The 23,065-nt window shown below is 46.3% G+C and overlaps 1 protein-coding gene across 3 annotated transcripts in view; it reads left to right on the top strand.

Annotated features, from left to right (window-relative positions):
* Positions 1-23,065, top strand: part of SLC39A11 (solute carrier family 39 member 11) — a 369,112-nt gene that overhangs the window by 201,692 nt on the left and 144,355 nt on the right. For all 3 annotated transcript variants that reach the window (XM_047758793.1, XM_047758794.1, XM_047758795.1), the window contains one exon: positions 18,111-18,281. In XM_047758793.1, coding sequence (XP_047614749.1) covers positions 18,111-18,281 — 171 coding nt within the window. The remainder of the gene's footprint in view (positions 1-18,110; positions 18,282-23,065) is intronic.

The following is a 23,065-nucleotide window of genomic DNA, read 5'->3' on the forward strand; positions in this document are numbered from 1 at the left end:
GAAACCACTGCAAGGAACTGGGGATTTGCATGGGCATTGAGCCTTCAGTGAGAAGATGGGCCAGAGTCTGGGCCTAAAGGCCAAGTTCAAGCCCTCAAATAGACTAATAGATGTCTTTTTAGTTCTGTAGCCTCGAGCTAAGAGTCACCCGTAGATGGCTAGGTCCTTTGGAATTACAGGGTTCTTGCGGAGAACAGGGCTAGGCGAGGCTTGGGAAGTACAAGGTGGCCGAATTGCTGAGACAGTCCTGGTTGTTGTGGTCTGTGTGCAGGTTGGAAAAGAATTTCCAGACTCAGAGTGGGATGAAAAGAAAGATGAGTTTATTGAGATAAGAAACGCTACCAACGCAGCGGGCCGACAGATCTGGAGGTCATGAGTGCTCCAGCAACTGTAGTCTTGGATGGGTGCCTGATGGCGTGGGCGGATGAAGTGGGAAGCCTCAGAGCCTGTTACTGGTGGTCCAGCTGCACCGGCCCCACCCCAGAGCCTTTTCCAAATGCCAATTGGTAGGCTCCTCCCCCAGAGGTGCCAGTTCAATCCAGCTGAAGCTGGGGATCTGGATTTTTTTAATTCCTCAGATGATTCCGACCTGAGGCCAGTTCTCAGAAACACCTATTCAGTGATTCCCATGACAACAAGGCTCTGAGATCAGACAGAGTCTCCCCAAACCTGATCCCATGTGGGAGTGAGCCTGGTGGGGGCAGGCTGCAGCCAGCTGTGTGCATCTGCGTGGTGTAAGAAAACATCCATGCCCCAAATGCTCTGGAGAACTAGAGAGTCGTTTTAGAAGAGGTGGTGTCTGGGCTGGAGGGGAAAGGGATGGAGGTGGTGTGATTGGAGGAAACTGCCAGCAGTCAGGAGATCTGGGTCCAAATCCTGCTCCTGCTACTTTGTAGCTGAACCATCCTTAGCAAGGTCACTCAATCTCTGAGCCAGCTTTTCTTTCTTTTTTTTTTTTTTGTCTTTTTTGTTGTTGTTGTTGCTATTTCTTGGGCCGCTCCCGCGGCATATGGAGGTTCCCAGGCTAGGGGTTGAATCGGAGCTGTAGCCACCGGCCTACGCCAGAGCCACAGCAACGCGGGATCCGAGCCGCGTCTGCAACCTACACCACAGCTCACGGCAACGCCGGATCGTTAACCCACTGAGCAAGGGCAGGGACCGAACCCGCAACCTTATGGTTCCTAGTCAGATTCGTTAACCACTGCGCCACGACGGGAACTCCTGAGCCAGCTTTTCTTACTTCAGTCCATCCTCTCCTGGTTGTTAACGAGAGGGATCATCTTCACCAGCAGAAGCCAAAAAAAAATTTTTTTTTTTGGCCTTTTTTAGGGCCACACCCATGGCATATGGAAGTTCACAGGCTAGGGGTTCAATTGGAGCTGCAGCAGCTGGCCTGTTGCACAGCCATAGCAATGTGAGATCCAAGCCTTGTCTGTGACCTACACCACAGCTCATGTCAACGCCGGATCCTTAACCCACTGAGCAAGGCCAGGGGTTGAACCTTCACCCTCATGGATAACTAGTTTGTTATTGCTGAGCCACAGCGAGAATTCCCCCAAAGAGATTTCTGTTGGCTCACTAGTGGAGAGGCTTCTGGAAGCTCATGGAATCAGGGAGAACTTTAAGAACAGGCCTCAGGTCTGGAACAGGGAATGTGACACCACCGAGGTGACTGCTCCACCCAATGCATTTCCTTTGTCTTTGCCGGCGAGGCTGGGCTTTAGCCCGTGGGAAAGAGTCCATGGGTGTTGTGCATAGACCAAGGACTTGAATCGGCTAGCTTGAAGCCCAAGTCCATCCCTGGGCCAACCGCTGCAGTCAGATCAGGTTCAGGGTTAGGTGCTGGGTCTAATGCTGAAAACCTCAGTCTTCCCTCTCTGAATTCTGAATCAACTGTAAGAAGCAAAGGAGAGAGCTGGAAATAACAATTGTACCATCATTACCAATGAAGATTAGGTTAGAGGTAATGGCTTTGATATGCATCAGCAGTGAGATTAATGATGGCAAATGCAGAAGGAGACCCTGGAGGGCTCCCGGGTCCCCATAAGACGTGCCTCCTGGGGGATTTGACCAGGAGTCTTGCCACCCGTAGACACTCTGGCACTCAGGGGCAGAGGGAAGGGGCTGAAACATGCATGTATGGTTCCTCCCCCCAAATGAATCTCTCAGGAAACTTACTCTGTTCTGATGAAGAGGTGTGAAGGGCAAAACAAAAGGACAAGAGTCTTTAGGGGAAAATTCTTCCTCCTGGAACAAGAGGATGCAGGGAGGAAGCATTCCACACCTGCCCAGCAGGGGCAGGCTGTCGGTTACAGGAAGACGGCAGAGCTGGGGATAACGGTGGGGCAGCCTGCCCATGACTGGCTTGCTGATACCATTAAGGTTGCTGATACGGCTTGATGTATATGTCCATAAAATAGGCATTTGGATAAATAAATGTTGGTCTGTCGGTAGAGAGGAGAGGTAGACAAATAGATAGATAGATAGACAGACAGACTGGATCCTTAACCACTAAGCCACCAGGGAACTCCCAGTAGATAGGATATTTTGAAATGAGATGCTTAGCCTTAAATAGAACCGTAAACTCTTTGAAAATACATGCAGAATGTTCTGTGTGGATGTATGCATGGCATTTTTTCTGGGAAAGAGCACCACCAGCTTGCATTATTCATTCTGCAAATATTCAAGTACCTCCTCTGCACCAGGTACCACGCTGGGCGCTGTAGGTACAATTATGAGCAAGGCTCAGAGCCAGGCGCCAGAGGTGATGGCCTTGCAAACAGATAACAAATAAACAGTGCACTGGGAAAATGCTAAGTATTACGGAAAAACAGGTTGCAAAAAGAACCCCCACTCCTCCATGTGTGTTCTTTTTCATATACCATTTCAATTGAGCCTGAAGCGTGGCTCTGAAACCACTCACCGAGATAACATTTACATCACAGACGTCTCCGAACAAGAACTATTAGCCCTTTTAAGTTCCGCCAGCACTGGGCCGATTTTTGAGTGGTGATTTATAATTCCTATCCAGCTAGCTTTTATTATTCTAAACACCAAAGCTCACTTGAGGTCTGAAAGTTAATTGGTTGTGCTTGACTTTGGGATGATTTGGACAATAAGCACATCTTTTCTTCTGAAAAGAGAAAAAAAAAAAAAAAAAAACTGCCTTGAATGTGTCGTCTTTGTTCTCTTTGGCTACTGGAAAATCTGCATCTTGCCTATCTTGACCTCTAGCGGCTGATGGAAATCCGGGTGAGGACCACTTATATGGGAGAATATTATGATATGGAATATTTTCACACTTTATTGCTATGTAAAGTCATGTTTCAAATAGTCTGAGCCAATTAGAAGGTATGTGTGTGTGTTTGCATGTATATACATCCAGTTTAAATATGAAAAAATTGTCAGGATTTTTTAAAGGTGGTCCCCTCTGGGTGGTGAGTGATGTTTTTCTTTGTGCTTATCAATATGTTCTGTATTTCCTAGAGTGGATGGGAAGTATGGTATCCTCAGAAAATATTTTGATACATTTCAAGGGAAAAATTAACTCTTTTATTTGAGGGCACCGAAGAGTCTCTGGGACAAATTCTCTCGCTCTTCATTTAGAGGCTGTCCTTGTTGTCCCGGTCTGTGGGTGGAGGTTGGGAAAAGAACGAGGTGAAGAGAAAGAGGACTTTGTTGAGATAAGAGATGTTGCTAGTGCAGCGGGATGATGTCCTAAGGATCAGGGGGAGCCAACCCCAAGCACGTGGTCGTGTCTGTTTTCATAGCCCAGGGAGAGAAGAGAGAGGGGAGATCTTAGGATGCACCTGCTGACCTGATTGGTTGGGGAAAGAGGGGTCTTATGACACAACTGTTGGTTGATTGGGGTGTATAAGGCTCTTATGGGGTGGGTGAGGAGTGGGCCACATACCTTTCCTAGTAGCGGGTAGAAGGGAGTAGGACAGGTTGCTAAGGAGGGGCTTGAGAACTATGTAACAATTGCAGTGGGACAGAAGAGGGCGGGAAGGGTTTGGTCATTTTTATCCTGGCAACGTTGATCTCCTGAGATTCTTTGAGTTTATATCCTTGAAGTCCCAACGTATTTTATGAGTGGTTGGGGTGTGCTGTCCGTGAAACTCACCTTGGGGAATTTCTTGGGCATGAAGAGAGTTCTAGAAACTCTGGCACTGGAAACAGCTGCTCTCTTACTGGCCCGGGCTGAGTGGTCCTTTAGGCCAGCCCCGTCAGAGGCTGTCACTGGAAGCATAGAAGGTTGCTGCTGGAAGGGGCCCTGGAGTCTGTCTAACTGTGCTCACTTACACTTGGAAGAAGTGAAGGCCTTTAGCAGTTAGGACTTTCCTAAGGTGACGTGTGAAAACTGCCGAGAGAGTTGGCCTGAGAGTTCTGTGCCATGGATTCCATTCCCTTCCCCATGTCCTTCTAAGGGGAGCGGAAAACCTGCTGCAATTGTGATGCAGACAAGAGGTGAAAACATGGACGTCTGAGGACGCAAACAAGGCTTCCCTGGCCTAGACTTTCCCTGCCCTCCCCCTCCTCTCCCCCTCCCTCTGCCCCTCTGGCTGCTAGAAGTGACCTTGGCTTGGCCAGTTGGATGGACCTGATAGCGAAGGGAGCAGCGGTTCCCACAGGAGTGGCCAGCATTTTAGGGCTCTAGGGGTAGAGGGTGATGTGGCGGCACTTTGCGGGTGAAGCAGGAAGTCCTGGTCTCCCTTGGCCCCATCAGGATTCCAAGATGGGTTCAGTGGCCTTTCTGGGTTGGTTCCATGAGCCCCTCCGGACCCTTCCATTGAACGAGTTGGTTTCTGTTGCCCACCATTGGGACTGCGCACAAGAAGCTCTTCCCACGGAAGCTGGACATGACCTTACACTCTCCTTTGCATCCTGGTAAAGCCCCAGCTCTCTTACCCTCTCGGAACCAAGACAAAAGGCAAGTCCCTAAATCTTCAGGCTTGTGTCATCTTGTCCTTTTTCGGTTGTTCTCTCCAGTGGTTATCCTGGGTTCCAGCATCAGTTGTTTCTATCCCCCAAAGTACGAAAATCCACCAACCAAGAAATACTTGTGGAATTGTAGTCTCACTTAAGCCTTCTGAAAAGCACCACATTTTCCTTTCAGTTATGTGGCCTTTGACAAAAGAAAGCTTTTGTTTTCCCATTGAGGTTTGCAGAATGTCCCGCTGTTTGTTAAGCTTGGCAATGTGGATTCTCTTGATCGTAGCAGCTAAGAGTTAATTCATTGACACTGTCACATTTTGATCCCTGGTGACCAACTTCTAGGATAATTCTAGATATAAATGAGGGATTATGTTGACTTAGACCCTATAAGTCCCTGTATATAGACACTATATCGCCTTAGGGAAGATAAGAGAATGTCTTGGTTGAAGGAATTTATGTTTCTCTCAGGTCTTCTGCTGGTGATTACATTGCCTTGTGATGGCCTATATCTTCTTTTTAAAAAAGAAAAAAGAAAAGACTTTTTATTTGATGAAAGGAATGATAGTTCCTATCAAATAGTTCAATTACTTTTCACCTTTCAATTTTAAATTCCTTTGCCTGTCCCTCTGGAAGTTTGGAAAAACATCATATGAATCTTTAGGTGCCCAGCTGTACCTAAGAGTCAGGTATATTCCCCCATCTACTTCTTCGAGACACCTAATTAGGCAGTAATATTTGGACTAAAGTAAATTTCAGTAGAGAGAAAATACCTCGACTAACTTGTAGTTGGCCAGTCTAAAACAGTAATTGTTGTTTTTTAATCTTTTATTTATTTTTATTGAAGTATAGTTGATTTACAATGCTGTGTTAGTTTCAAGCACAGTGATTCAGTTATGCATGCATATATATGTGTGTATATGTGTATAGAGATACACATGTTCCTTTTCAGGTTTTCTTCCCGTATAGGTTATTACGACGTATTGCGTATAGTCCCCTGTGCTATGCAGTAGGCCCTTCCTGGTCATCTGTTTTGCATAGAGCAGTGTGTGCGTATGTTCCTCTCAAACTCCTGCCTTATTCCCTCCCCCAACATTTCCCCTTGGATTGTTTTCTAGGTTGCAGCAACATGGATGGACCTAGAGATTATCATACTAAGTGAAGCAAACCAAAAAAAGTAAAACAGGAGTTCCCGTCATGGCTCAGTAGTTCATGAATCTGACTGGGAACCATGAGGTTGCGGGTTCAGTCCCTGGCCTTGCTCAGTGGGTTCAGGATCCCGCGTTGCCGTAAGTTGTGGTGTGGGTCGCAGACGCGGCTCGGATCCTTAGCCTGGGAACCTCCATATGCCACAGGTGCGACCCTAGAAAAAGACAAAAAGACCAAGGGAAAAAAAAAAGGTAAAACAAGTATCATACGCTATCGATTATATGTGGAATAAAAAAAAAAAGATACAAGTGAACTTATTTACAAAACAGAAATAGACCCACAGACATTCTTTTTTTAGAGTTTAGTCTGTATCAGAATAATGTTGGAATGAGAGTGCAGAGGCATTTGGCTTGTACCATGCAGATTCCTGGGCCCTTCTCCCAGAGGTTATAATTCAGTAGCTACTGGGCGGGGTGCTGAGGGATCCATAGGTCATCGTTTTAAGAGATACAGAGGAGATACCGTGGTCTGGGCTGTTCATCTTTATTCTCAGAATTAGAGGAGATGGCAGAGCTGCGTTATGTCAGAGCTGAACGTAGAACCAGAGGACTGTTAAGGGAATATTAGCAGTTGGAAATGATCCCTGAAATAGGTGCTGTTCTCGTGGGCACCTCCTCCTCGACCTGGTCATTTGCAAGCGTATAAATCAAGTGAGGAGCCATCCTCTTTCCAGGAGAGGCTGAGAGTCTTTTGCAAACCTCAATAAGCATTCTTCAGTTCTCCAAAAGGCCCTCTCTCTAATGAGGGGGCTGGAACCCTTTTGAAGCAAAGGTCTTCTGCTGCTGGATCCCCCCCAAAGCTGTGAGGCTCTCTTTCCCTCCCGGGTGTTTGCCCTGAACACCATGTGTCGGGTGAGTGAAGAACAGTAAAGGCAGCTCCAGTAAGTCCACCTGGGCTTAGTTTTTTTGAGCACAATTAATTCATCAGGAATGAGCTCATGTTGATAACATCGTGGTTTGTCCCTTTAAAGTAGAAGAGAGCTGACCTGGTAGGTGGACGGTTTCATCTTATTGGAAACCTTGGCTCTGTTGACCGAGAGTAGAAATGATTGCCTTGCCGAGCTCTTTGGAACAAGCAACATTTCAGTGGGTGGTTTGCTTAATGGATGAGAAATCTTTAGCTAATAGTGAACCCATCTCTTCTGATATGCATTTAATTTTTTACCAATTACGCGGATCTCTTTGTTTCTGTGTAGTAGCGAAGTAATTGCTTATTCATAAGCATCAAAAGTGAGATATGGGTGGCTTTCAGTGCCTGGAAAATATGTACTGGCTGAAGAGACAGTCTCATCAGCCCTCTTGTGCAGACCACATCTGACCCTCTGATAATCGTGTGGGTTGTGATGATTAGGTGATAAATGGAGATGTCTATTGTAGTTACAAAGATTGTAAACACGTTTACCATCATGTTTCTTTAACTCCAGATGCTTCTCTGCCTAAAGGTTAGTAACCAAGCATAATAAATACTTCAGTTATCTTTCCATGAAGTGTCCTTCGTCTCTAAAGGAATCTTTTCCTACCCTGGATCATCCAGGACCCGTGCGGGGCTTCCTTGAAAAACTTTTCCCTGAGATGAGTGTGTGGCTGCTTTCAGGGAAGGGTGCAGTCAGCTTGTCCAACTTCTCTCCGCACTAGATCTTGGACCCTAAATTGGGCACTAGTAGAACTGTTAGACCACAGGACACCCAGTTAAATTCAAATTTTATTTATTTTTATCTTTAATTTTTTAATTGTTTTTATTTTTTTTTGTCTTTTTGTCTTTTCTAGGGCCGCCTCCGCGACATATGGAGGTTCCTAGGTTAGGGGTCGAATCAGAGCTGTAGCCGCTGGCCTACACCACAGCCACGGCAATGCCAGATCCGAACCGTGTCTGTGACATACACCACAGCTCATGGCACTGCCGGATCGTTAACCAACTGAACGAGGCCAGGGATCGAACCTGCAACCTCATGGTTCCTAGTCGGGTTTATTTCCGCTGCACCACAACGGGAACTCCGATTTTTGTTGTTGTTGTTGTTATTTTCTCCTTTTGAACAGACATTTTTCAATATTGAGAGAGAAAAGTAGCTTCCAGGACCATACCAGGTATAAGTAAAGCAGATGACACTTTTAAAAAATTCTTTTATTGAAGTATAGTTGGTTTGCAATATTGTATTAGTTTCTGCGGTAATGCAAAATGACTCAGTTATACATATATACATTCTTTTTCACATTTCCCATTATGGCTTGTCACAGGATATTAACTATAGTTCCCTGTGCTATATAGTAGGACCTTGCTGTTTATCCATGCTATTATGCATACTGATTTGCTAATGCTAACCCCAAACTCCCACTCCATCCCTCCCTCACCCCCCTGCCCCTTGGCCACCACAAGTCTGTTCTCTATGTCTGTGAGGCTGTTTCCATTTCATAGATATGATCATTTGTGTCATATTTTAGATTCTACATATAAGTGGTACCATATGGTGTTTGTCTTTCTCTGATTTACTTCACTTAGTATGATCATCTCTAGGTCCATCCATGTTGCTGCAGTGCCATCATTTCATTCTCTTCAGGGCTGAGTAATATTCCACTGTATATATGCACCACATCTTTTTTTTCCCCCCCTAGGGCTGCTCCCACAGCATATGGAGGTTCCCAGGCTAGGGGTCTAATCAGAGCTGTAGCTGTCAGCCTACGCCAGAGCCACAGCAACGCGGGATCCGAACCACGTCTGCAACCTACACCACGGCTCACAGCAACGCCAGATCCTGAACCCACTGAGCAAGGCTGGGGATCACACCTGCAACCTCATGGTTCCTAGTCGGATTCATTAACCACTGAGCCACCTCGGGAACTCCAGTACCACATCTTCTTTATCCATTTATTGTTGCTGGACGTTGAGATTGCTTCCATGTCTTGGCTATTGTGAATAGGGCTGCTGTGAACATAGGGGTACATGTATCTTTTTGAATTACAGTTTGTCTGACACTTTTTATCAAGGCACTTTGTTGTCCTGAGGAATGTCAGAGAGGAATTTTGTAAATGCAGGCTGAAGCTCCAGCTTGACCAGGTGCATTCGTCTGTCTGGCGTGTGATAACACCTGCTGCTCCAGCTCCACCCCAGTGCTCACGGACAAACTTAAACGGACCCCAGGAACACGACTCCTGTCTGTAAGGAATTAGCTAATCATATTCTCATTCCTTAAAGAGGCCTCCTTTGGACGGAGGACCTTTCACAAAAGAGGAAAGCAATATGCCTGGAACTATGAAAAATGTTCAATTTCACTTGTAGTCAAAGAAATACAAATTAAGGGAAATGTCATTTCCCCCATAAATGAATACATTTATTTTTAACCGAGAAATACCCAGACTGATGAAAAAAACAGCATGATGAGAACTTGCATACTCTGCTCAGGAAATTGTAAATGGCATGGCCTTTCTGGAAATTAGTTAGACAAATGCATGAAAGTTCTGTGATTGACAGTTCAACTTCTTGGAACTTTGTTCAAATTTTGGCTTGTTTGTAGAGGTGAAAGGTTTTGCAGTGATATTTATAGGAAAAAAATTTGAAATAGCTTAAATGCCCAGGGGTATGAGAATATAAATAGTAATTTGTATTCCTTGAAATGCTTATAAAGGTTTTTTGTTGTTGTTTTTCAATCTAATGGGGGAAATGCTTGTGTTGTTTAGTGGGAACAAAAAGAGTCTACAGTTGTATAATATGATCATCTCAGTTATATAAAACCACATAAAAAAGCACAGAAGGAAATATACCCAATTCGATTTTTTTTTTTTTAACCTGGTGTGATTTAAATTTTCTTCTGCATACTTTTAGGTTTTCCAAGGTTGCTTGAATATGCGTTTATTTATATCTTTATAATCAGAAATGAGCTTAAGAAGTTCCTGTTGTGGCTCAGCTGGAATGAATCTGACCAGTATCCATAAGAATGAGGGTTTGATCCCTGGCCCTGCTCAGTGGGCTGAGGATCTGGCATTGCCATGAGCTGTGGTGTAGGTCACAGATGCAGCTTGTATCTGGCATTGCTGTGCCTGTGGTGTAGGCCAGAAGCTATAGCTCCGATTTGGCCCCTAGCCTGGGAACTGCCATATGCCACAGGTGTGGCCCTAAAAAGCAAAACAGACAAAACAACAACAACAACAAAAATTGGAAAAAAAGAAGAAATGAGGTTATGGGAAGGAGAGTTTTATTTGGGGTACCTGCCCAATGGCTGACTGGCCCTGCCTTGGCCAGTTAAACCCATTTAACTTATTAAATTGATGACATTTAAATGAATGTCCTGCCAGTTGGTTTTAAGCCAGGACTTTGCATTTGCAGCCTGTGGTGCTGGTATTTCCGAGGGGTCCTGGGGGACCTAAGGACAGTCCTGGGTGAGTGGCCTGGTAAGGAATCCCTCCCAGGGAAGGCACCCCAAGCAGCATTTTTCCTGCCCTCTTTCCACTGTCTCTTGACCAATAACAGACAGCATTTTATCACCAATCTGCAGCACTCCCCCCTTCCCCGTTCCTGATGGCTGAGTCACATCTCAAGGGCCCACTGGGTTTTAAAGACAGCATTTAAGGCAAAATGTTCCAGGGTCAAAGTCTCTCCACCCCTTGTAGATCCCTTTTCTCCCCTAAACCACCACGACTTACCTCCTGCCTCTCCCACCTCCAGAAAATCAAAAGCCAAGAGTGAATTTGTTTTTCTCTCCATTTCTATTGACTCCTCTCCTTTCTTGGGAAATTGAAGCCAAAATTAGTTTAGAGAAGTAATATTGGCAGGTGGAAAGGGAGCAATGGGTAAATGGAGGGAATTTTCCCTCATTTCTTCTTTTTTAATGTCCACGTATGTCGGGTTTTTTTGGTTTCTTTTTTTTCTTTTTTTTTTTTGAGTATAGTTGATTTTCAGTGTTGTATTCTCTTGTTTATTTTCAGATGCATCTATCTACATTTGCATTTGTCAGATGCACATATGACACAGCTTTGTTGTGTTCTATATTAGGAGATCATTTGTTGGCCAGCAATTACAAACAAGCAAGCCCTTAAAAGATGTAAGGATCTTTGCAAAAAGATAGGACTTTTTCCTCACACGCTAAGCTCTGTTTCCTGGGATAGGTCAGCCCTTGTACATGTTCCAGTGGTCAGTGTGAATCATGAAGCCGTAAAACAGAATTGGTGCATGAAGTCAAGGAGGTAACTTTCCCTTAGTAGTTGTCCATCCTGGGCAGGAGGGAGCGGAAGGAGTACGCCCCCGTGTGGCAAGAGAGAAGCAGTGCATCTTTTAGTGTCTGGAAGAGAAAGAGGGACCACTCAGACTTGAATAAAAAAGAAAAGGTTTTGCAAATGATAGGTTCAGACCTAAACAAAATGCTCTCATGTCATTAAAAACTAGAGTCACAGAGGCTAAGAAATTTAGAAAATATTTCTGTAGTTTTAAATGAAACAAGTAGAATGTGAAACTATATTTGAAGATGCAGAATCAGGAGTTCCCATTGTGGCTCTCTGTGAGGATGCGGGTTGGATCCCCAGCCTTGCTCAGTGGGTTGAGGATCCAGCATTGCTGTGGCTGTGGTGTAGGCCAGCAGCTGCAGCTCCCGTTTGACCCCTAGCCTGGAAACTTTCATAGGCTGCAGGTGCAGCCGTAAAAAGAAAAGACATAAAGATGGAGAATCGGTTGCAATAGCTAACATGAATGGTACTTTCCATGTGCTGGGCACCGAGCTAAGTGCTTTACATATATTTTAGTTCTCATAACAGCCTTACTAAGTAGATTTGGTGATGAAACTCATCTTGCTACAGAGGCACTGAGGCGCAGATAGAGCATTTTTACCCAAAACCTTTATGACTGATGATTGGCAGAGCCACAGTCCTGTGGTTGACAGAGCTGCGTTCCCACAGTGGCCAATGGCCTAGCATCTGATCTCTTCCGCACTTGCACTGGCTGCACCTCTGCAGGACATCAGTGTGCAGATACTGGACAAGGGGTAGGGACAGGTGACAGTGTGTTAGGGGTATCAGTGACTCTCTCTGGGGAATGGTCTTTAATATAGTTTTATTTGCAGCCTACACAAGAGGAAAGAGTCCGAGTTGGGATAGGTTTAAAGACAGAAATAGGCTTTCATTTTGGATCTCTCTGAGCTGAGGGCTCTTCTGCCAAGACTGAGAACCACCCTGGCTCTTTCTCAAATTTCCATCTGGCTGCTCAGAAGGGCCTCCACAGGCCTCGGTTTCTCTACGTGCCGAGGTGGAGGCTAACCAATGTTGAGTAATTATTTCACGTTCACTGGTTCCAGTGCAGCCTTGCTTAAATAAAGGTAGTCGTGCCAATCCCATAAACGATGAAAGCAGGAGAACCAAATTTCTTAGCAAACATTGTCACACTCAGGTTGAGAGTTGAATTTCTGGCCCCCCAGGCTCTCCTGATTCTCTGGGAAACGAGGAGGGGAAAATGCGGGTGAATGGGCCCTCCTCTTCCCCGGCTTTCGCTCAGCCTTTCGGTTTTGTTTGCACGCATCGTGCGGAGTGCATGTATATCGCTGACTACTCTTCATCTTCTGTTTTGTACCAGGGCTTTAGAAAGAAGGGGTTTTGCCAGCGATTCGAAGTTTTCTGTATTTAGCAGATGAGGATTTTCCTCTTTGTGCCAATTCGATCAAATCGTCTCCAATGATAGCTTGGGGCCGTTTTGAAAGTTCCTGTGGCTGGTGATCTGTTCATTAGTGTTGCCCTATTCATTGGCGGCCTGAGGTTCCGTCACTGGGCCAATGAGATCTGGCCAGTCACATCATCACGGGGACAGCAAACATCCTGTGTTCCTGCGGAGTCTGGGCCCAGGGGTTGTGGAGCGAAGGTTACCGTGGCATTTATATAGCAAGACGCTCTCAGTCTGAGGCCCTCAGATCCATAAGATTCAAAGATTATTTCAAAATCATCCTTACTTTTTTTTTTTTTCTTCTGGAGAGAGAACTCTGTGTTCCTTTGTACTTTCAAAAGCATCACTGATCCAAAATGGTCTAGAGCCTGTAATCTAAAGACATTAAGGCCTGGAGTTCCTGTTGTGGCTCAGTGGGTTAAGGACCTGACGACATTGTCTCTGTGAGGATGTGGGTTCCATCCCTGGCCTCGCTCAGTGGGTTAAGGATCCGCTGTGGCATAGATCACAGATGTGGCTCGGATCCGGTGTTGCTGTGGCTGTGGCTCGGATTCAGGGCCTTTCGCTTCAAGGGGAGGAAGTCAAACCCTGGGGGAGGGGCTTGCCCAGGCAGCAGTTTGGCTTGTGGCCACCAGACCCCACTCTGCTTTTGCTGTACAGTATGATGCGTCGGGACAGGAATCACGTTCCTTCTCTGGGGGAGAAGAAAGCAGAGGGAAAATATGACCAATAAGGCCACCCCGTGATTCAGGGGGAAAAGGAAGCCTTGGACTGGTCTGTCTGGTTCTCCCCTCTGGTTCTCCTTCTCAAAGGCAGAAATGGGGTGCCTTTCCTGGAAGGTGAAGTGGAGAGGGACAGGCCGAGCCCCAGATCTGGGCCCCTTCTTTGTGTGGGTTCACCGATGCTTGAATTTAAATTTTTTGAAAAAGTGGTTTTGATGATGCTCAACTTTGAAGTTTCTCCACCCTCCTGAAAGGATTGTGACCCTGTGGCCCATCCTGGGTGTTAACAAATGCTCCCTGCTTACAACTGCTCTACACTTAAAATAGGAGTCTGAGGGGCTGAGAAACAGAGATTCCAGGAAACGTTTTCAGATTTGTCTATCAGCGGGAGTGATTTTTTTTTTTTTTGTCTTTTTAGGGCTGCACCCGTGGCATACGGAGGTTCTCAGGCTAGGGGTCTAATTGGAGCTGTAGCCGCTGGCCTACACCAGGGCCACAGCAATGGCAGATCCCAGCTGCGTCTGCGACCTATAGCGCAGCTCACGCCAATGCCGGATCCTTGACCTGATGAGCGAGGCCAGGGATCGAGCCCGCAACCTCATGGTTCCTAGTCAGATTTGTTTCCCTTGCAGCATGACGGGAACTCCAGGAATGATTATCGAGACGAGATTTCCACGGAGCCCTTTCTGCCTCTGGTGTCACACAGTGCCGGCTCACCAGACCCTCCATAAACTAAATGCGTGGATTTTAAGCTCTTAGACGTTGCTGCAATGACTGCTCTCGCTCCCTTTTTTGGCGGGCAAAGGAGCAGGTCACCACTCCATCCTGCCACCCTCAGTCAGCCACAGGCCCTTGGTTAAGAGGTGAAGGACCTGGCTTGTCTCTTGAATCCTTCTTGGACCCACTGTGTGACCTGGAACCAGTGACTCCACTTCTCTGTTCTTCAAATTACTCGTCTATTAAAGGGCGATGCCCTCCACTTCTCGAGGCTTTTGTAAGGATTGAGGATTCATTGAGAGTAAGTTCTTGGGATCAGCCGTTGTCCAGTGTCTCTGAGGCGTATTTTCATTTCTGAACCCAACATTGGCTGTTCCTTCCCCCAGGTGGCCTTCCTCTCTGCCAAATCCTACTTGAAAATTGCCCTAGGCCATGCGTCTTCTGGGAAATCTCACAGGTGTCACTCGGGCACACCCCTAACCTCATGCCAGGCTCAGCCACTGCCTCCTTTAGTGGCCATCCTCTGTCCATGGTGCTGGCATTTTACTAGCGCATGGGCAGTGGTTTAACCAGCCTTCCCAGAAGAGGAAGAAGGTTCGCTGCTCAGGAGGCATCCATGCTCTCGGTAATGATTTATTTGGACTAATTTTCCTCGTTGCAGAATCATTAGCGGCTGTTACCAAACGGTGGCTTGTTTAACTTTCTCAAGTGTGCCAGGTGTTCATGCCTTGCCGTTTCTCACCAGGGGCACCAGCGACATCAGCTTTCACACATTGGGACCCCAAGGCAAGCTCCGTTAATGACTCTATGCCTCTCAGTGGCCCTGTAAAATGCCTGTTTGGTGCTTGGATTTGCTAACGTGGCCCCATCCCCATTACTCTCTGTGCGTTATTTGCAGGAGGTTCAGAGTCAGGTCCTTTGGTGACACTGATGAGAATAAGTGTGGCCTTCAGTGCTTGTTAAGAGTGTGCATTTCTGTCCCTTAGATTTAAAGGAATTGATTCGTGTCTTCCCTGTCTGCCCTCAATTAAATTATAAAATCCCAAAGGGACAAGTTGTTTCTTTTTTGTCCCCATCAACTCCCACTAGAGAGTGTCCGGGGCAGGGCTGTGGTTCAGAGGAGGCCCGAGGAGTCCATGATGTCCACTAACTGGCCCAGGAGACAGCTCTGTGCCCTCCCACTCCCTTCCTGGCATCCAGGCCTGTCTGCTTGTGTCTTCAGTGTTTATGGGCTTGAAATCCCACATGTTTCATTCATTTTCTCTGACCAGCCAGCACGACCTGAGCCATCAGGTGTTGTCACTTAAAATGCACAAAAACATCACCCCCTCACCATGTATGTGCAGAAATACACACCTGTGCATATGCACACAAAGATACCTGATATCTTTGGAAGATGGTACCCAGTGGTAATAAGATGCTTGTGTGTGTGCATGCGCGAGTGTGTGCGCGCGCACACACACACACACACACACACACACACACACACACGGTACAGACACCACACACTGAATATCTACCTTCAACTAAATATTGTCTAATTGCAAACATGGTCTGTTGCAAATGTTGTCCAACTGGTTTCTCCAGAGGCCAGTGTTGTGAGTTGTGGCTGCTGACCATTGGCGGGCTGGCGACCTTGGGATTTCAGAGGGTCAATAAAAGGCCCCTTCTCCCGAATGGGTCTGAGATCCAGCCATTTGTAAGAGAACCACCTGGGGCCACAGCTGGGGAGGAGTGAGTCTCTCTTTGGCTCTTTCTTGCTGCTCAAGCTACACTGGCTTGGTTTGTGTAAATAAACACATAACAATTTTTCAAAATAACAGTTTTTTTTCTTTTCATGTTTCTGACATGTAAACCCATATTCCACTAAGGTAGGTTCATCTGAGAAGGGAATCAGAGGTTTCCTGCAGTGTATATAGTGTGATTCTGATCCTGCAGTGTAGACCCAAGGGGGTGGCCTTGCTTTACAGTGGGGGGAAGGAGAGGCCGCCCCAGACGCCCGGGGTCAGGGATAACGGAAGCCTCCAGCTTCCTTGATTTGACTTTGGGAAGCATTTTCTGCAGTTTTCAGCTCAGAGATAAGATTTATTTTGCTTGTGAAAAATCTGTCAGTGGAGAAGGGAAGTAGGTACCATGGAGAGTTCCCTCCTACCCTTCAAGTCCATGACCATTAACTTGAGCGAGGCAAGTCCCCCATTGGAGCAAAGCGTCGATCAAGCTTCTGCTGTTTCCTCCACCTGGGGAGCCACAAGTTTATGAGAATGAAAGGGAGCACTAGTAACCCCCCTGGGACAGCAAGCCTAAACCGGGCTGTGGGGTTGCCCTGCTCCTCGTGGGTATCCAAAACACCTGTCCTGGTGACCTGTCTGTGACATCCGAGCCAGGCTGGCCAGGTTCAGATGATGCAGACTTTTCTTTCCCTTTGTGCCACCTCGTGTTTAAGATTTGCTCAAGACCCTCCTCCTCCAGGAAGCCTCCCCTGCAGAACCTTCCCATGCTGCGAACTGCAGGCTGGATACCCTGCCTCAATCTTGTTCTCCTGTATTTCAGATCCAGGCAGTTTGCCTCCATTAGGAACCAACAAATAACCCAGGAGGCAGTGGGTATTTGGGATAATTCGGCCCCAAGAGATGACACCCTTCAAATATACACCCAAAGGGGAGTTTTTATTTTTTAATTTCAATTTTAACTTATTTTAATTGAAGGGTAGCTGATTTACTGTACTGTGGTAGTTTCAGGTATACAGCAGAGTGGTTTGTTATGCATATATATTTGTATATATGTTCCTTTTTTTCAGTTATTTTCCATTATAAGTTATTACAAGATATTGAACATAGCTCCCTGTGCTAGACAGGAAACCCTTGTATCTACCTTATAGATGGTAGTGCACATCTCTTAATCCTCTATTTCCAATGTACCCCTCATCCCCCGCTTCCCCGCAAAGGGGGGTTTTAAAAAGAAGATTCACTGGTGAAACTCAAGGGCTGGGTACTCTTGTCGGCCACGAGGATCAGAATGTCTTACAGTACCCAGCTGACATGTGTCTGTCTTTCTGTTTGTTCATCTCTCTCTCTGGCTGCACAGTTTCTCCTCTTTCCTTGTTTCTGTACAGCTGCTTCCTTCTGTCTCTCCAGCTGCCTCCTCCTTCCATGTTTGCATGGTAGAGCGTGGCTGCCCTGACATCACATGACACTTTCGGATGCAGAGCCACCGCTGGAGTCACCTGGTCCTTTTCCATCCCAGTCCCCCATCCCTGGGGAGAGAATCTGATTGGCTGGGCCTGGCATCTGACTTGGAGTGTGACATGGAGAGAGAGGTCACCCCTGATATAATTCTGCAGGAGAGAGGGGACGTGTGACCACAGCCACAGTCCACACACAAGCATTTCGTACCATCCGAGCACTCTCCCGCAGCCTCTCATTTAATTCTCACAGAACCCCTATGCCATAGCCCCTATTATTATTCCATTTTATGAATCAGCAAACCTGAGGTTAACCTCAGGCGCAAAGAAGTTAAAAAGAGTCTGTTTCACACCATGCAGCTGATGAGTGCCCGAGCCAGGGAGTGAGCCAGGCAGGCTGGTTTCAGAGCCTGTGCTTCTGAATTACTACTCAGGACTGCTTCTCTTAAATAGGCATTGCTAGGATGCCCCATTTTCATCTTTCTACCCTCTTTACTACCTTACATTGGGCACTGAATGCCTGTTCAAGGTCTGTTTGATGAATGAATGAATGAGTGCACGAAGGCAAGAAGGACCAAACAGAAGCACACACGGTCCATTAGGAAGTTAGGAAATAGCCCATTTCCAGCCCTGGAAGCTTCCTCAGGCTGCTGCTTGTCCAGATACTGACGTGTGCATTTTAAAAGTACTCTCTCTGTCCTTCTCTTTTTGTCCAGACAAGAGTGAGAATGGTGAGGCATATCAGAGGAAGAAGGCGGTGGCCACCGACCTTCCCGAGGGCCCTGCTGCCCCTGTGCCATCTCAGGGGAACCTGGTGCAGCCCGGCGGCAGCAGCTGGAGGAGGATTGCGCTTCTCATCTTGGCCATCACCATACACAACATCCCAGGTGAGGCTCACCCCAAGCGATCCAGCCACCCTTCAGCAGGTGAAGGAAAAGGGGGCTTGGGCAACGCCTTTTCTCAAAGGGCTGGGAGAAGGAGTGCACATCTTTCTTGAGTTTGGTTTTTGGGTTACTAGTTCTAGATCGGTCAATGTATGCTAAAACTTCCTGTTTCGGTTACTTCAAATGATTTCAGTCCAGTTTCCACCTATGAGTAACTTTCTTTACATATTTGATACCAAGTCCTTTGGGCATCAGTTCGTAGCTGTTGCCCGACTTCTGTGGAATGTGCCTTTCATGAACGTGGGATGTCTCTGGCTCTTCTTAATGCTTTTTTAAAGTATTGACTTCAATATAGTTTCACACGGATGTTTGTTTTGCCTGCTTTCTTCATGTGGACATCTTTCTGAGATGTCCTTACTGTTACTGAGTCTAAGTTTGTGCTGCTCACTGTACACCAGGTCAGTAAATCGAGAGAGAGGAGTTGCTGAGGCAAGGAATAGGGACTTTATTCAGAAAACCAGCAGACTGAGAAGACGATGGACTCATGTCCCAAAGAACCTACTTGCCTGAGTTAGAATCCAGGCTTATTTTGTACTAAAAGAGGAGGGAGTAAAGCCAAAGTATGTCCTGGTTCAGGTCAGCCTTGGGAGGGGACGTGTTCACTTCTTCCTGCCTGCAGTCGTTCACAGGTGGGCCTGATCATAATGTCTCCTGGGAGCTAAACAGAGGTCTTTCGGCTTAATGCTCATTACGTGGGAGGCAGGGTTCCCAGAGATGGGCCATGATGTACAGTTTAAGCATCTTGGCAGTATCCCTTTCGTGATTAACTTGTAATGAATACAACGGTTCTTCCCTATTACCGATCCTTTCCTTTATAGCATTTCGGAGTATTTTGTTTTCTGTCTTTGGCTTTCTCTTCGTTGGAAAAAAAAAAGTATTGGTGTTCTATTTCAAAAATAGTGTGTTTTACATAGAGTCACTAGAAAACACAGATGGGCGTAAAAAAGAATAAAGATATTATATAAAACCCATGGGACCCTGAGGAACTCTTTGGGTTACATTTTGGAATTCCAGCTTGACTGTTTACTGACTAGTTTATCTTGACAAATGACTCCAGCTCTCTGGACCTTGGTTTTCGTATCTGTGAGGTGGGGACAGTGCTACTAATGAGATGACTGGGATATTATTTACAAAATAAACTACATTTATTTTGATAATTGGATAAGATTACATATATATTCACACATAGTATGTATATATATACATAGTACTTGGGCCATTTGAGCATGTGAAAAGTAGTAGTTATTATTAGCATTAATAACACCCCCAACTCCTGCAATCTTGAGTTCTTAAACATTCTTTTTTTTTTTTTCTTTTTAGGGCCGCACCCTCTGCATATGGAGGTTCCCAGGCTAGAGGTTGAATCAGAGCTACAGCTGCGGGCCTGCACCAGAGCCACAGCAACTTGGGATCTGAGCCGCCTCTGTGACCTACACCACAGCTCACAGCAATCCCGGATCCTTAACCCACTGAGCAAGGGCAGGGATCAAACCGACAACCTCTTGGTTCCTAGTTGGATTCAATTCCACTGCGCCACGTCTGGAACTCCTTGAGTTCTTAAACATTCTGATCCCTCTTTCACAGATTTGGAACTCAAGTTTGAGTGATAACCTTGCTCTGGGAGAAGCCCTGGTGACATATCATCTGAGCCCTTGCAGAGTCCATAATGTCAACCTTAATGTTCCCTATTACAGGAGCAGAGACTTGACTGGGCAAAGCTTGCTGGTGGCATATATTTCTCCTTGAAACTCAGAGCTGTCGCTCTCTTGTCTTCTAGCGTCATTATTGTGGAAACAAAGGCCACGGCCAAACTCAGAGTATTGCCCTGTGGGTAACCTGAAATTCTTTTGCTGGGACAGTAAAGACTTTCTGAGGTCACCTTTAAAGAACGAACAGTTCCATAGATTGCTTATTCCAGCGTATGTACGAAATCTGTCAAAACATTGTCTAATGACTTTTTAAGCTCGGATCTTCTTCTAGATGTGAAATGGTTTCCTCTGTCATTTCTGTCCAGATCTCAGGAATTTCTATCATATGATCATGGAGGCTGGTTTGCCCCCAGTTTTTTTCAGCATCTCTCTCTCTCTCTCTCTCATTTCCTTCTTGGCTTTTCCCCTTTGGGCTATAAGGAAACTATGTTGGTGGTTTTTCTAGAGTTTGCTATTCAATATGGCTTGAGATGAAGTCTCATGTAGGACTTCAATGCACAGATCTGACCAAAGTGGATTTTCCTGGGTGGTAGGATCTGGTCACACCCGCAGTATCTTAAAGAGCTCATTGGAAGACCAAGGGCTCTGCAGAGGGCAGCTCCAAACCCTCCATGGTCACTTTCAGTGTATAAGCTGCTGGTCATTGGAGAAGAGAATGACTTACACTGTCTTTTCAGTGGCTGTTTTCGTGCCACTTAGGACCCCTTTAACTAACTGAAAAAAGAATAAACATCTAGGAGTTCCCATCATAGCTCATTGGTAATGAACCCAACTAGTTTCCATGAGGACGTGGGTTCGATCCCTGGCTCTGCTCAGTGGGTTAAGGATCCATCATTGTCATGAGCTGTGGTGTAGGTCACAGATGCAGCCCAAACCCCACATTGCTGTGGCTGTGGTGAAGGCGGCAGCTGAAGCTCTGATTTGACCCCTAGCCTAGGAACTTCCATATGCTGCGGGTGCCCTAAAAAAGAAAGGAAGAAGAAGAAGAGAAAGAAATGGGGGCGGGGGAAAGAAAGAAAGGAAAAAAAAAAGGAATATGGATCCGTTCAGTGGGTTTAGAGCCACGCTAGATGGTCGCGTATTACTGGCCTGAGGGGTCCTGTAGTGATTCTCTGTCCCGCTAAAGAACAAAACAGGTTTTCTAAGATCCAGAGTTCATGTGATGGGCTCTTGAGTTCCTGGGAATAAGCTTTCCTTTGATGGACCCTTCCTGAGCCACACCTGCTACTATTCTTCTGTTTTCCCATATACTCAACTGAAATGGTTTCCTGCTCCTTTTTTTGTCTTTTGTCATTTGTATTTTTAGGGCCGAACCCACGGCATGTGGAGGTTCCCAGGCTAGGGGTCCAATCTCAGCCACAGCTACCAGCCCACACCAGAGCCACAGCAACGCCAGATCCAAGCTGTGTCCGTGACCTACACCACAGCTCACAGCAACGCCGGATCCTTAACCCACTGAGCAAGGCCAGGGATCTAACCCACAACCCCATGGTTCCCAGTCAGATCTATTTCCGCTGTGCCACGACGGGAGCTCCATCCTGGCTCCTTTTGAGAAGGTCAGGGAGAGTGAGAGTACAACACTCTCTTAAATGTTTTTTGACTCCAGTGAGAACTTGGATTAAGGCCAGAAACAAAAGTGCGTTTGCAGGAAAATGTGTGGAATGCACCAAAATTTGCTGATCAGCATGGATTCCAATATTACTTCTTCCCCAGCAAGAGAACCTCTTCTGCCTCTTTGGCATTTCCAAGCTCAACCCTGTGTCCCTTCTCTGGAAGATGCAGAATTATCTTTCAAATTGAGGACTGAGTGGCTCATAGGAATCTCAACTGAGTTGGCTTCACCAGGAGTGAGGTGGTAATAGCCATAGGCTCAGTAACCTGGAAAGGAGCTGGCTTTCCTAGATCGAGAGGTCCAGGGCAGAGGAAATTTCTTTCCCAGTCTTGCCTTTAATGAATTGCATTTGAATAGTGTGTTCTATTGATCATAAAACATACCTAGATCCCTGACCTCTTTACTCAACGCTATAGCAGGGGAGATGGACAATGAACATAGTAATAATAAGTGAATTATACATTGTTAGATGGTGGTTAGTGCTATAAAGAAAGAAAAACGTCGGAGTTCCTGTCGTGGTGCAGTGGAAATGAATCCGACTAGGAACCATGAGGTTGCGGGTTCGATCCCTGGCCTTGCTCATTGGGCTAAGGATCCATGGTTGCCGTGAGCTGTGGTGTAGGTTGCAGATGCTGCTCGGATCCAGTGTTGCTGTGGCTGTGGTGTAGGCTGGCAGCTGCAGCTCCAATTAGACCCCTAGCCTGGGAACATCCATATGCTGCGGGTGGGGTCCTCAAAAGACAAAAGAAAAAAAAAAAAGAAAAGAAAGAAAAATGCCAACAGGGCAGTGGAGATGGTAGCATATTACAGGCAGGAGTTGTGATTTTAAATAGAGTGGTCAAGCTGTGTCTCACTGAGACCTCAGTGAGTCAGCCATTCAGATCTCTGAGGAAGAGCCAGCGTTCCAGGCAGAGGGAGCAGCCAGTGCAAAGGCCCTGAGGCTGGAGCATGTCTGGCATGGGATCCCATTCTGGTGTCTACTGAGTGTGGAGCCAGTGGGATTTGCTGATGGATTGGACATGGGGTGTGAGAGAAAAAGAGGAGCCAGGAAGGACCTCAAGGTTTCAGGACAGACCAGCTGCAGAGATGGAGCTGCCATCACCTGAGATGGGGAAGGCTGCCAGGGAGCAGGTTTTTGAAGGGAATGTCAAGAGTTCAGTTTTGGACCGTGTGGCATGGTTGCTGTTAGATATTCAAGTGGAAATACGGACCAGCAGTTGGATATAGGAGTCTTGAGTTGGGGAGCAAAGTCTGCACTGGAGGGATACATTCATGAATCATTGGCATATCAACAGATGACTGGGTTAAGAAGATGTGGTACATATATATAATGGAATACTACTTAGCCATAAAAAGAATTAAATAATGCCATTTGCAGCAACCTAGATGCAACTAGAGATTTCACA

The sequence above is a fragment of the Phacochoerus africanus genome, chromosome 14 (genome assembly GCF_016906955.1).
Source record: "Phacochoerus africanus isolate WHEZ1 chromosome 14, ROS_Pafr_v1, whole genome shotgun sequence".
Taxonomy (NCBI): Eukaryota; Metazoa; Chordata; class Mammalia; order Artiodactyla; family Suidae; genus Phacochoerus; species Phacochoerus africanus.